General features: G+C 24.5%; 1 protein-coding gene across 1 annotated transcript; it reads right to left on the bottom strand.

Annotated features, from left to right (window-relative positions):
* Window positions 1-518: 518 nt before the first annotated feature.
* Window positions 519-11,747, bottom strand: LOC129618753 (uncharacterized). Its single transcript, XM_055533715.1, has 6 exons — window positions 11,393-11,747; window positions 5,180-5,323; window positions 2,515-5,111; window positions 2,264-2,449; window positions 891-953; window positions 519-828 (listed from the first exon to the last, which is right to left on the bottom strand). The coding sequence occupies exons 1-6, from the start codon at window positions 11,531-11,533 to the stop codon at window positions 822-824; spliced, it is 3,138 nt and encodes a 1,045-aa protein (XP_055389690.1). The 5' UTR covers window positions 11,534-11,747; the 3' UTR covers window positions 519-821.
* Window positions 11,748-12,263: the final 516 nt, after the last annotated feature.

Here is a 12,263-nt window from a genome sequence, read left to right on the forward strand (position 1 = left end):
AAAAAAATACTTTATCTATATTTCAGAAAGTATATAACGATTTTAAATTTTACAAAATCAAAAACTTAATTAAGTTTCACATTACTAAATTTATCATAATCTACTTATTTAATTCATTTTTAATTTTAATTTAATTAAATTCTAAATTACATTACTGTTTATATTTCATTAATAGATATTATTTTTTTTCTATAATTATAACTCAAGTATTGATATTTTTGCACATTTCTTATTTAAATTCTAGCGTTTTTTTTTTGTTTTTTATATTTGAATTTTAACAAAGTTTTAATTTTTTTTTATTTGTTAAAAGTTTGATTGCATAAATTATAAATTAACAGGTTTTTGAATTATCGTACTTTATCACAGGATCATCCAAAAATAAAAATATTTCATAGTTATTTGTTTTCTTTTTATTTTTTAATACCATAGTTCAAATGATAAACATTGCACATCTACTTGGCAGATAGAAATTTTAAAATATAGAAATTTTCCTAAAATCTTAATATTTCTTTTTTTTTTTCCTAATTTTGTTTTAATTTAAAAAAAAAACTTAAAAATGTAATTCATGTATAACTTATACATAAATAATTTATATTATTTTAATACATTGATTTGCGAGCCAAATTTTCCAAAATAAACATTATTTTACAAATTAAATGTATAATGATTAATAAAATCCAATTATATTAATAGGGTAAATATACAGTAAATGTTTTGTTTAAAGTCAGTTCATTTGCATTTAAATTGCATAATAGAACCAGACGAAATGGCTAAGAGGACTAGTTGATTTTATTTTTGATATTATTTTTATTTTTCCCAAATTAAATTCTAAAAATAAAAAAATTATATTTAATATTTTTATATTTTTAAACTTTAAATTATATATTTACCTTTTTCTTAAAGTGCTTTTACTATATTTTGCTGAAGGTTTATGTTCACGTCCTCTCTGCGATCTGAAAAATAAAAAAAATAGTTAATTTTCTTTAAAAAATATTTTAATAAATAAATTTGTCAAAGATCTGAAATACAGCTTTTGGCATTTTAAATATTAATTAATTGCTACTATGAATAAACAGATGGTATTCAATCATCTCAATGATGAAATTTAATCTCAATGATGAATATACTTTTTAGAGTAAATTTTATTTAGCACGAAAATTCATTAATAGTTCTCGGTAATTTCTATTATGTATTAGTGCAAACTACATTTCACAATCAAATGTACTAGGATATGTTCTCCTAATTTTGAGGTGTCAAAAGAAGGTTAATAACATTAATTAATAAACGAAACTCTGTAACAAGTTAGCAAAAGATGTTGTCTAATCCAGTAACTGAAAGTCTTATGATATTATATCCTAAAATTTAAGTCAAATATAATGTAAATTGAATTTACATTATTCAGCTATAATGTGAATCGAAGCTATTAAATTGTAAATTTTATTTAAATCGCAATGAAACTGCAACTATATAAGAAAAAGTTTTATTGCAAATAAACTAAAAGTAAATTTAAGAATTCCTATAAAATCAAAGTGGAAACTTTCAAAGAAAAGAAATTTTTAAAAGAAACACGAGCTTTGAAAATGATTACACTCATTTTTATATTGAATCCTTGAATCTCATATTAAAATAATTAAGTATTATTATAATAAATTTTTGTTATAGTTTAATTTTTCTAAATATGTATATATTTTTTGCTTGCGTTAATAATTGAACATAATTTCTGAATTTTTTCAATGTATCTTAATTAAATTTAAATATCTTAATATAAGAAATCGTCTTCTCGTAAGGTAAATATTTTTGCATAAATAGCTACTTATTAGTTATTTTTGTAGTATTAAACATTTAATCTAACGAAAAATATAGTATTCTAAGTTCAAGTATAAGAAACTATTGCAAGAGCGATTGATTTTTTTTTCGAAAAAAACAAAGATTGGAAATCTAAATTTTCAAATAATTCCTTAACCTTTACCTTTGTTATTTTAAACCCCTAAAATTCATTTAGCAATAAATTGTATCAAAATATAAGCTATAAGCACGATTTATAAAAGCCTAAATACTTAAAAATTTATACTTTTCTTAGCATTTTGCTTAAATTATCATTATTTATTTATACAATTTAAATTATTTTTTTTTTTGTCCCTAACTGTTATGGCACTGAACTAAATTAATTGTTAACCTTCTCTAATTTACTTGCAACGATTTTTTTTTTTTTGTAATTTTAATATAATTTAATATCTTGAACGCTTAAAAGCCTTAAACTTACATGTTGCTATTTCTAGTTTGCATTTTTTTAACTTCTTCCTGATGTCTTGTTTTAGTACGTGTTCCTACTGAAGTTTCTTTAGGACTCACACTACTTTTAGTTTCCTTTAAATCTTTAGATTTTTTGTTTGTGGCTGTAACGAGTGGCATTTCTCTTTTATGTCTAGTTGTTCGTCGGGGTGTTTCTCTAAAAAATTTACAAAAAATAATAAAAATAATGCGTATTCATGTATATTTCCATAACAAACTTACTTATCGTCGACAGTGGGTTTTTCTAAATTCGATTTATTATTTTTAACAACTGCACTAGTTCTGCCCTTTTTCTCTTTTTCTGGTAATATCTCCTGTTGATCAACACATTCACTTTTAATATTTTTCGCTGTCTTTAGAATGTCTGATGCACTTTGACCTTCCTGATCAGATTCATTTTCTTCTTTTACAGTTGTTTTAATAACTGATAATTTTTCAAAATCAACCTTATGGTCAAGTTTTACTTCAGTATCTTCTTTTTGTTGAGACTCTTGTTTATTTTCAAGTAGTGTCTCTTTAGATTTAGACTCTTTTGAATATATTTCAGCACCTTTAGTGTTTTCAGTCTTTGGTTCTTCGTCTTTACTTTTTTCTTCGTAGTTCTCGTCTATAACTAAACCATTTTCCGATTCATCGTCAGGATCTTCATTCACCTCATTCTGCTCATCGTTTACTAGTTTGACAGGTTCATCCGTTTTATTTTGCTTCTTTTCCTCATTGGAAACTATTGTACTATTTTCATTAACTGGTTCGATTATCTGTACACTAAGAATATGTGGTTTAGATTCACTGTTAGATATGTCAGGTTCTTTATTATTTTCAGTAATTATTGTACTATTTCTTGATTCATTAATCTCATTTTGATTTGATATTTTTTGAAGTATTACATCATCACGTTTAACTTCCGCTGAATTCTTTTCAGTAGATACACCGTTTCCAGAAATTAAAGTTGTCTCATCCTTTTTATTCTCCGTTATTGATGGCAAATTATTTAAATCATTAGAAATTTTTGATATTCCAGTAGAATGTTGTGATTTATCGGTGGATTTAGTTTCAAAATTTTGTAATTTTCGTTTTTTCTTGGGTGGTAAAAGAAAATCAAATTTAAATTTTGCTGGTTTTTGTATGGAATCCGATTTTTTTATGGGTGCCGTTATTGAAACGGCAGATGCAGTTGAACTTGATGACTTTGGCACAACTGAAACTTCGTTGCTTAATTTAAAAGGTTGTTCACCGTGTTCGTCTATTATGACTATTTCTTGATCATTAAAATTCTTCTGCAATTCTATTTTATTCAAAGTTTGTTTTCGTTTCTGTTTTTTACGTTGTTGAATAGTCACCTCTGCGTTTAATACTCGACTTTGATGATACAAACTCAACGATTTGTTGATAGCTTTTATAACTTCTGTGCTACTGTCAAAACTTTGCATCATGCTTAAATCAACTTTCGGTGCGTAATCACAAGCATTTAACGAGTCTCTCTTAGCAAAATTTAAGGAATTTTGTAAATTTGCAGGTTCATCATCATCAGATAAGACTATTATAGGTGGTTCCTTATCTTTCGACAAGTTATATTGTTCGTTTTGATGTATCACACTGTGATGATGGCGACGATGTTTTAACTTCTTTTGTTTATATTCTCGTTTCTCATCATGCTTTTGTTGTAATTCTAATGTTACTATTTCTTGTGGCTCAACAATGCAAGATTGTTTAGGCTGTTCTTCTCGTGGAACACTAACTAGTCTAACAGATGTTTCGGCTGGAATCTTATATGATACTGACGGTGGTAATATGTTTATTGCAGACGGTGATAGCGTGGGTGGTGGTGGGAGACTTGACACAGATGCACTGGTTTGTGCTTGATGCTGTTGTAGTAAAATTGGACTTAAATACGAACTTAGTATTTGCATAAGATCTGCATCTTGTAAAAGATTAGGATCTATCATTACATCTCGAAATCTTGTATTCTTTAAACGTTGTATTTGCATCCACAAAGTTTCTTGGTTATATGGCCATTTTAGTGCTTTTAATATCAACTTCAATAGGTCCATATCTTTTATAACACTTCCAAGATTCATTGATTCTTTCACAAAAGCGGGATTGTTTCCATTTGAAGCTAAATGTGCGTGTGCAATAACGTCTTTTGATAATTGCATAGTTTCAACAGGTTGAACATGAGCTGGTGGAGGATCAGGATGCTGTGGATACATGGTTGGTTGTTGTTGCTGCACCTGCCCTGCAGAGTTAACATTATGCGAATTTATTGGAGTAGAAGATGGCACTGGAGGAACTATAACTTTATAGTTAGCACTTGTTTCTGTCGTTGTATTCTTGTGAGGTGTTGAAGATTGGGGTTGTGAATTATTACTATTAAGAACCATTTTCAAATTCTGGCGCTTTTGTTCTAAGCTATTATTAACCTCTCTCATAAATTCTCCTGCATCCTGCATAGGTTTTAATGGTGATATCTCAACTTCTTCATTCAATTTGATGTGACTGCCACTCATAAAATTACTTGAATTACTATTTTGCAACGAATTCTGTAAGCTCTGCTTTTGTTTAGCAACCACAATTTTTTTCTGAATATTTTTAGTTAAAGGATCATTTAAAGTAAAATTAAGGACGACTTCTTCAGTTTTTTTCTCTTGCTCTTTTGCTTTAGCAGTAACACTTAAATCTGGCGTAATGTCAGATTCCACTGGTAGTACCATTGTATTTGAATTACTGCTATAGTTAAGATCATCATCGTCATTAGAAAGCATTGCCAATGAATGAAATTCATTTGGAAAATGTGCTTGATATGACGTTGACTGTGCTTCCTAAAATTTAATATTAACAAAATAGTTAAATAACAAAAAATATAAAAAAAAACTTAAATCATAGATACCTTAAGATTAGCTTGTGCTATTTTTATAAAATCCAATAGAAAATTTTCTGTTTTTTTAGCCAATGCTGCCAGAGCATCAATAGATTCCACCTTTTTGTAACAGATCGAACATATACATTTTGGTAATTCATCATTGCTAGGTATCTAAAATAATGAAATTTATTTAATGATTGTCATTTTATAAAAACATACATATTTATTTGTATTTTGTCAAAATATTTTGAAGTAAATGGCTAAAATTATGTTTCTTGATTTATAAATAAGTTAAAGAAACTGTTTAAAAAAATAAAGGATTTCAATCAAACTTTACATGGAAAATTGTTATGACTAAACACACTTTTAACTCCTAGAATACTACTCAAATACACCATTTAACTCAACATAACCATCTGCTCTCTCTTTTCAGGGACAGGTTCTTTTATTTGAATTCTAAATATTCGTTTGATACCAGTTTTGATAAGTACATATATACAAGAGTCGGTAAATTGTCTTTTATAGTGATTTTTGTCAGCAAGAAGAAAATTGCGCTACAATAACAAATCTAAATGTGTTAAAGCTCAAAATATATTTTAGGCGCGAAAATTTTAAATAGTTGTCATAATATAGAAAAAAAACATTTCTTATTAAATGCAAACTTGAAAATTTCATACACATGTGCACAAATCTATGTAACTATACATTAACTACTTATTCTGTATTATAACGTTATACATAAATATAAAATGTATGTATGTATCTACACCTAAAAATAACAGTATCACGGCTAACCTAATCTTGTCTTTTTGATTTCAAAGTAAAAAGAGCTTTTTCGAATTTGTTTTATTAAATTTAAAAATATTTTGTTCTAAATTTTATTTTTTTGTTTTTCTTACAGATTCCAATGTTTACAAAATTCTAGTACTACTAATGTATTATGTGTATATTTATTATTTCTGCTTTCTTTTTTACTTAAGCATGTATGCAGCATACGTTTTTATATTTTGTTTTGTTTTGTGTTATAATTTCTATACCGATTTTATTAAATATATTTAGATTACTATATAAATTAATCATCGCACACACACTTAATATAAAAAATAGCAACGGTAGTACACTATATACAAACATATTAGAATGAATGAAAAAAACAAAATGTAATACACAATCAAACAAACTTTTTAAACGTATTCAGATGTGGACGTAAATAAAAATAAGTTAATAATAATATCGTAAGTATGTTAACTAATCTCATGAGTATAAATAAACCATAAAAATTTTCACGGTCTCTCTTTTTACCAACACTAACACAGTCAAAGGTTAAAACAAAATTCTAACAAGAAAAAATTATGTATCTGTGCAGTGCCATTGTACTGAAAAAAAATATATGAAATTACTAGTGAAGACTGAACAATGACAACGAGGTAAAAATGACAATACCTACTAACACTTATGCATAATTTTTTTTGTTTCTAATTTTCTAAATATTATTATATCATTTCGAAAATCCCTTCCTATATAACACAGAATAGTAAAAATACCTTGATTGGAGTCTTCAGCATACTCTTCACGTGATTATTTTTATGGCGTTTTTTTTACTTCTTCCTTGACGTAAGAAAAATGAAATATTCTCGTGTGTGCATCCTTATAGAATAACAATTTTGCAAAATTTTGTAATTTAAAAAAAAAACAATTTTAATTGTATACGAGTATAATCAAGTTATGATGAAGCAAAACAAACTAATTTAACGAAAATAGTATAAAAAATTATATTAAGGTCAGAACCATTGGTTAGCAAAAAAGGAAAGCATTTTGATTTCACTATCGTTGAAGAGCTAGGAAATGAAGGCATGGAAAATTTCTATCCAAAAATTGGTATGTATGTGTTTGTGTGTACGTATGAGCACTTTTCTGGAAGGAGTAGAAAAATTAAAAATAATGAGGTTAAAGTACACTAACAGTTGCATTGGGCCAATAAATTGGCAATATAATTTTTTGAAATACTGTTTTTTCCGTCAAAGAATTGTTTATGTCAAATAAAAATTGATTTTACCTTGTTAAAAAATTACAGAGCAATTAGTGAAAGACATCTGAAACAAATATGTAGCCGATCATATTTTAGAAGAGATATTAGAAGGCCCATTTATTTACCAATTTCTTCATTTATAAAATTGCACATATCCCTTTAAATGATTAAACTGTACATATCCCTTTACTATACCTTTGCTCCAAAATAATAAAAACAATCTATTTGAATCACTTTCTTATTACAAATAATTTTGCATATATATAGGAGAAATTTTAGGCTAGAATCATTTTCCAAAAAAAATATTGGTGCATATATTAATAAAAAGTTTTAATTGTAATACAATTATTTTTAAAGAATTGAAGAATTTAATTGTAGGTATTATGTACTTTAAAGAGTAAGAGGGTAGTTAGCGTTAATTTTTGCTTTGGTAGAGATTTTAACCCCATGTGAGAAGTAGGAGACCGAAAATTGATCACCAACAGAGAAATAGTAAAATATTTTTATCAATATTTACAAACTTGAATAATTTCCGTATATAAAATCGTTTTTCATTTGGAATTTTCTGTCCTACTATTAAGCTCGATTATTTAAGTACTCTGCAGCTATTTTTGAAATTGAACTTTAATAACTATATTTTCCGAGTTTGTTTAAATTGAACTATTATGGAACTGCTAAGTTTATATTAAACTTTTTTTGTTTAAAGTTCACAATACTTGTTTTAAAATACTTATTTAAATGCGCTGCTTACTATAGGGTATATTTTGTGTAAAATTAGAACATTTTCTTTCTGCAACTGACCAATTATTTTTTTCTCTAAATTCTATAATTACCAAATTTTCCAGTTACGCAAAAAATTCATATGAATTTTCCATTCTAATAAGAAATGCAAATTGTAAAAAAATTCGAAAATAACAAAAGAGGTTCCTAATTGTATGCAATATAAATTAGTTTTCTTAAATGCGAAATGTCCTTACTAAAAATAAAGATCCTTATGCTAAAAGCAATTTGCTTTTGATAGGTTGTCCTGACAAATGAATTCATATTTTGAGAGATCATATAGCCCAAGAGGGTTTTGTCTTATCCTCCATCTTTAGCTAAAGCTTCCTTTATTATTAATTTATTTTAATTTACACTTCTATTTTACATCAATTTTATTATAATTTTGTTTTACTCTCTATATTTCTAATTTATGTCATCAACTTATTGTGTTATGTATTAATTTCCATTCTGTTATCTATTCTATTTTATTAATTGTATTTAATTGTATTTTTAAATGTACAAGCTATAATTATCTAAATTTTAGATCAAAAACTTAGTCAAAAATTCGTTTGACTTCAAGTTTTAATGATAAAACAAAGTGACATATTTTCGAAAAGTAGAGTAAAACATGTTAAAATTAAATTTTTCTTATAATACAAAATTACCTCCTCCTAACGCAAGCGGACTAGAAAATTATAACGCATTAATTACAGAGAAAGTCGCAAATATCGTAAAAATTAAGAATATTCTCCAATGGTTATGCATAAGAAAGTCAACAGTGTTTTCCTATAGAACACCTAATACAGCATATTGTATATGTATATCAGGTATATACAAAAAAAAAAATAACTGACAGCAAGGAACGTAAGAAAATCGTTTGTTTATTTATTTACTTTCTGGTTTTTTTTTCTTGTACAGATCCAATTTCAGAGATTCGGAGATGAATTAAAAAATTACGATGATGATGATGATGCTATGCTCATTTTCTTACACATGAATATTCGTTTGTGTATGTAAAAATTGAAATCTTTCTATAAGATATTACTCTCTCAATGTTTAATGCACACATTACAATTTATACAAAAGAGTTCTCTCTCAATCATTTTACATACACTTATGTACTTATAATGTTTATATTATCATCCATGTATTCTACAAAGGTCGAAAGAAAAAAGCAAAATAAAATTTAACAATGAAAATAAAATAAGAAAAACAAAAATTATGCTAATGTGTGTGTTCATGTGTTACACATGTGTATGTGTAGAATAATGTGAATAAGAAAAATTTTGTTTTTGTATTTTATTTTAAGAAAAAAAATTTTTTGTTAAATAATACGAGCAGAAAAATGAAAATAATAAAATAAAATATTTGAATAGAAGATGTAAAACGACAGTAAAAATAATAATAAAATCAAAATTAAATAGCAATGTGTGTATGTTTACAGATGTAAATAAAAAAGTCTTAAAAATTGAAAGCATGCAAAAAAATAATAAGAAAAAAATTTACAAAAATAAAATATTGAGAAAAAATGCATCTTAAATTTTTTTTTGTTTTCTTTCTTTTTTTTGGTTTCGTATATTTTACTTGCACGAATTTCATGCTGAGCACCATAATAATGTGTGTTTGAATTTGCTATTATAGTAATAATAAAAATAACAATCTGCATACATCCATATGTATGTCTCTATAAAATTAGCAATACTAAAATATCGCACATATTCGAATCTCGTTACCACACGCACACAATTATATATTTAAATTTATAAATGTATGTATATATGTATTTACAAACATATTTATGAACTGCTATATGAATATTTGATATCTAGAGAATAAAAACAACATTGCGCTGTAATTATATGTACATACATATTTTTAGCTGTTAACATGCTACATAAACACATACTTATTCCTTTTTTACGTTATTATTAAATTAAAGAGTAATGAAATTTTTAATAATTTTAATAAGATTTTCATTAATTTTTTCTCTGTTACATTTATTCAATTATTTTGCTTTGAAACTCTCTTCCTATTGTTATTATTGTGTTTGCCTTTTATATTGATGGTTCTCGAAAAATTGAGGTAAAAATACGTAAATACTTATTACAACGTATTATGTATGTATGTTTGTATGTATAAATAATACATGTGTATGCCTACTTATTATTATTTAACATTGTTGCTTTTTAATTTTAAATTTTTTGTTTTTTCTTATAAAACATTTTAAAATTTCTTTTCCCTTATTTTACTTTTTATTTTTATAGGTATTATTTTGCACATCATACATACAATCACATATACCAATATAAATGTTATAAATATACCATACATTCGTGCATAAATATGTAAAGTGTTTTACTAAAAAAGTATGTAATCTCAACTCAACACAAAAGTGAATTTCTGTTATGCACTTTTTTATGACTCTTTTTGTTGTTAGTGCTGCATCATAGGCATAATAATATTAACACTAACTGAATAGTTTTTTGTGCTTTAATGCAAAAATTTAATAAAAAAAAAAAAAATACAGAATATATACGAAAAAATGGCAAGAATACCTACATGAATATACATACATATGTACATACATACATAATGATAATAAGGAAAAATGTTAAAAAGTAAAATTAATGACAGTTTTTTTTTCTTATTTATCATACAAAGATTTGTTTTTAGGTACCTGTGCTTACCCACGAAGAAGATAAAAATTTTTAGAAGATGAGTTTTTAAATAAAAAAAAAATTTTGGTCATTAAAATGATATTTTTATATTTACAATTTTATTAATAAAAACAAAAGGTCCTAGGCACATACATACATACATATGTACATAATTTGGGAGAACTAGTGGTTATATTGGCTTTCATATAATCAGTAAACAAAATAATTTCTAATAATTCTGATTAATAATTAAAAATACTTAAAATCTTACTAACATTTACTTGAAAATTTTTCTAGAAAAAAAAACATTTCTATTATTACAAGACACCAAAAAAAAAAAAATTAATCAAAGTTCTATTATCATTGTAATTTCTTTCTATGCATAACATGCATGCAATATGTACATTCATATACACATATAATATTGGTATAAACTATAAAGTAAAACCGTAAAACTAAAAATTATTATTTATAAATCAAAATAAATAAATTAGGTATAATATAAAAATGTGTATAATCAATAAAAACAAAAAAATATATATATACATATGTGCACATACATACATACTTATATGTATAATACATATATGTATAATACCTATATATATACAAGTATTTTAAGTTTTTAACGCATTATTAACAAATTTTCCTTTTTCTTAATAGTAGGTATTAATATTATTATTATTAATTTAAACAAAACAAAATTAATGAAAAAATTATTTGTTTTCATTATTTTTTAAATACAATTTATTTATTTATTTATTTATTTATTTATAAATATTATATACTTACATCTATATTTAAATATTTTTTTAATTTATCCCTCAATTGCGGAGTATCAAATATACTCACTGCTGAATTTTGACTTCGCCTCTTTTTAATATTGACAGCACAAATTCTGCACATATGCCTTAAATTCTTTATCAAATCCATTGTTTTCTATATTAATATATATATATATATATATATATATATTTCTGTATAATATAATATAATTTTTATATTTATATAAATAAATATTTATGCTTATGTATGTATGTTTGTATATATATATATACAAAAATTTTCTTTCTATATTTTTTTTTTGTTTTTATTTTTGTAATTTTTTTTTTCTTTTTCTCTCTCTTTTTTTATACCGTTTATATTATGTATTTATTTAGTTTTATCATTAAATTAATATTAAAAATATTAAATAATTTTTCTTTTATCATATTTATTATATTAATGATAACTACATTATTAGAAATTCTAACTAAATGAAACTATTTTTTAATAAATTTTTATTTTTCTTTTATTAAAAATTTAATATATTTATGTATATATAAAAAAAAAATTAATTATTTTTTTTTTTTATTTTTTTTTCTTAATTTTTCGGGAACAATTACTAAAAATTTTTTTACAACCTCTAAAATTCGAGTTTTGCTGCACACTGAAAAATATATAAAAATTTGTAAAATAAAAATAATAACCAACACATTCTCATAATATTATATTTTATGCTGCCATATAAGAATGTGTGTATATGGAATATGTATGTGTATATTAAAGCATCAAATGTGTGTATATTTTTATTTCTATTTTTATTTTAATATTGTTTTGGTTTATTTTTTTTTGCTTTCTTTCACCGTTTATTTCGTGTTTCTCTAGTTCTTTTTTTCTCTCT

Source organism: Condylostylus longicornis, unplaced genomic scaffold (assembly GCF_029603195.1).
Source record: "Condylostylus longicornis isolate FDR11 unplaced genomic scaffold, ASM2960319v2 ptg000010l, whole genome shotgun sequence".
NCBI classification, from domain to species: domain Eukaryota; kingdom Metazoa; phylum Arthropoda; class Insecta; order Diptera; family Dolichopodidae; genus Condylostylus; species Condylostylus longicornis.

Bases quoted from the DNA above. Each gene is read 5' to 3' on its own strand.
- LOC129618753 (XM_055533715.1), bottom strand. From the start codon at position 11,533: ATGGATTTGATAAAGAATTTAAGGCATATGTGCAGAATTTGTGCTGTC. The intron at 5,324-11,392 runs GTAAGTATATAA...TCATTATTTTAG, and splicing joins AAAAATATTTAAATATAGAT to ATACCTAGCAATGATGAATT. The intron at 2,450-2,514 runs GTAAGTTTGTTA...TAAATTTTTTAG, and splicing joins AAACCCACTGTCGACGATAA to AGAAACACCCCGACGAACAA.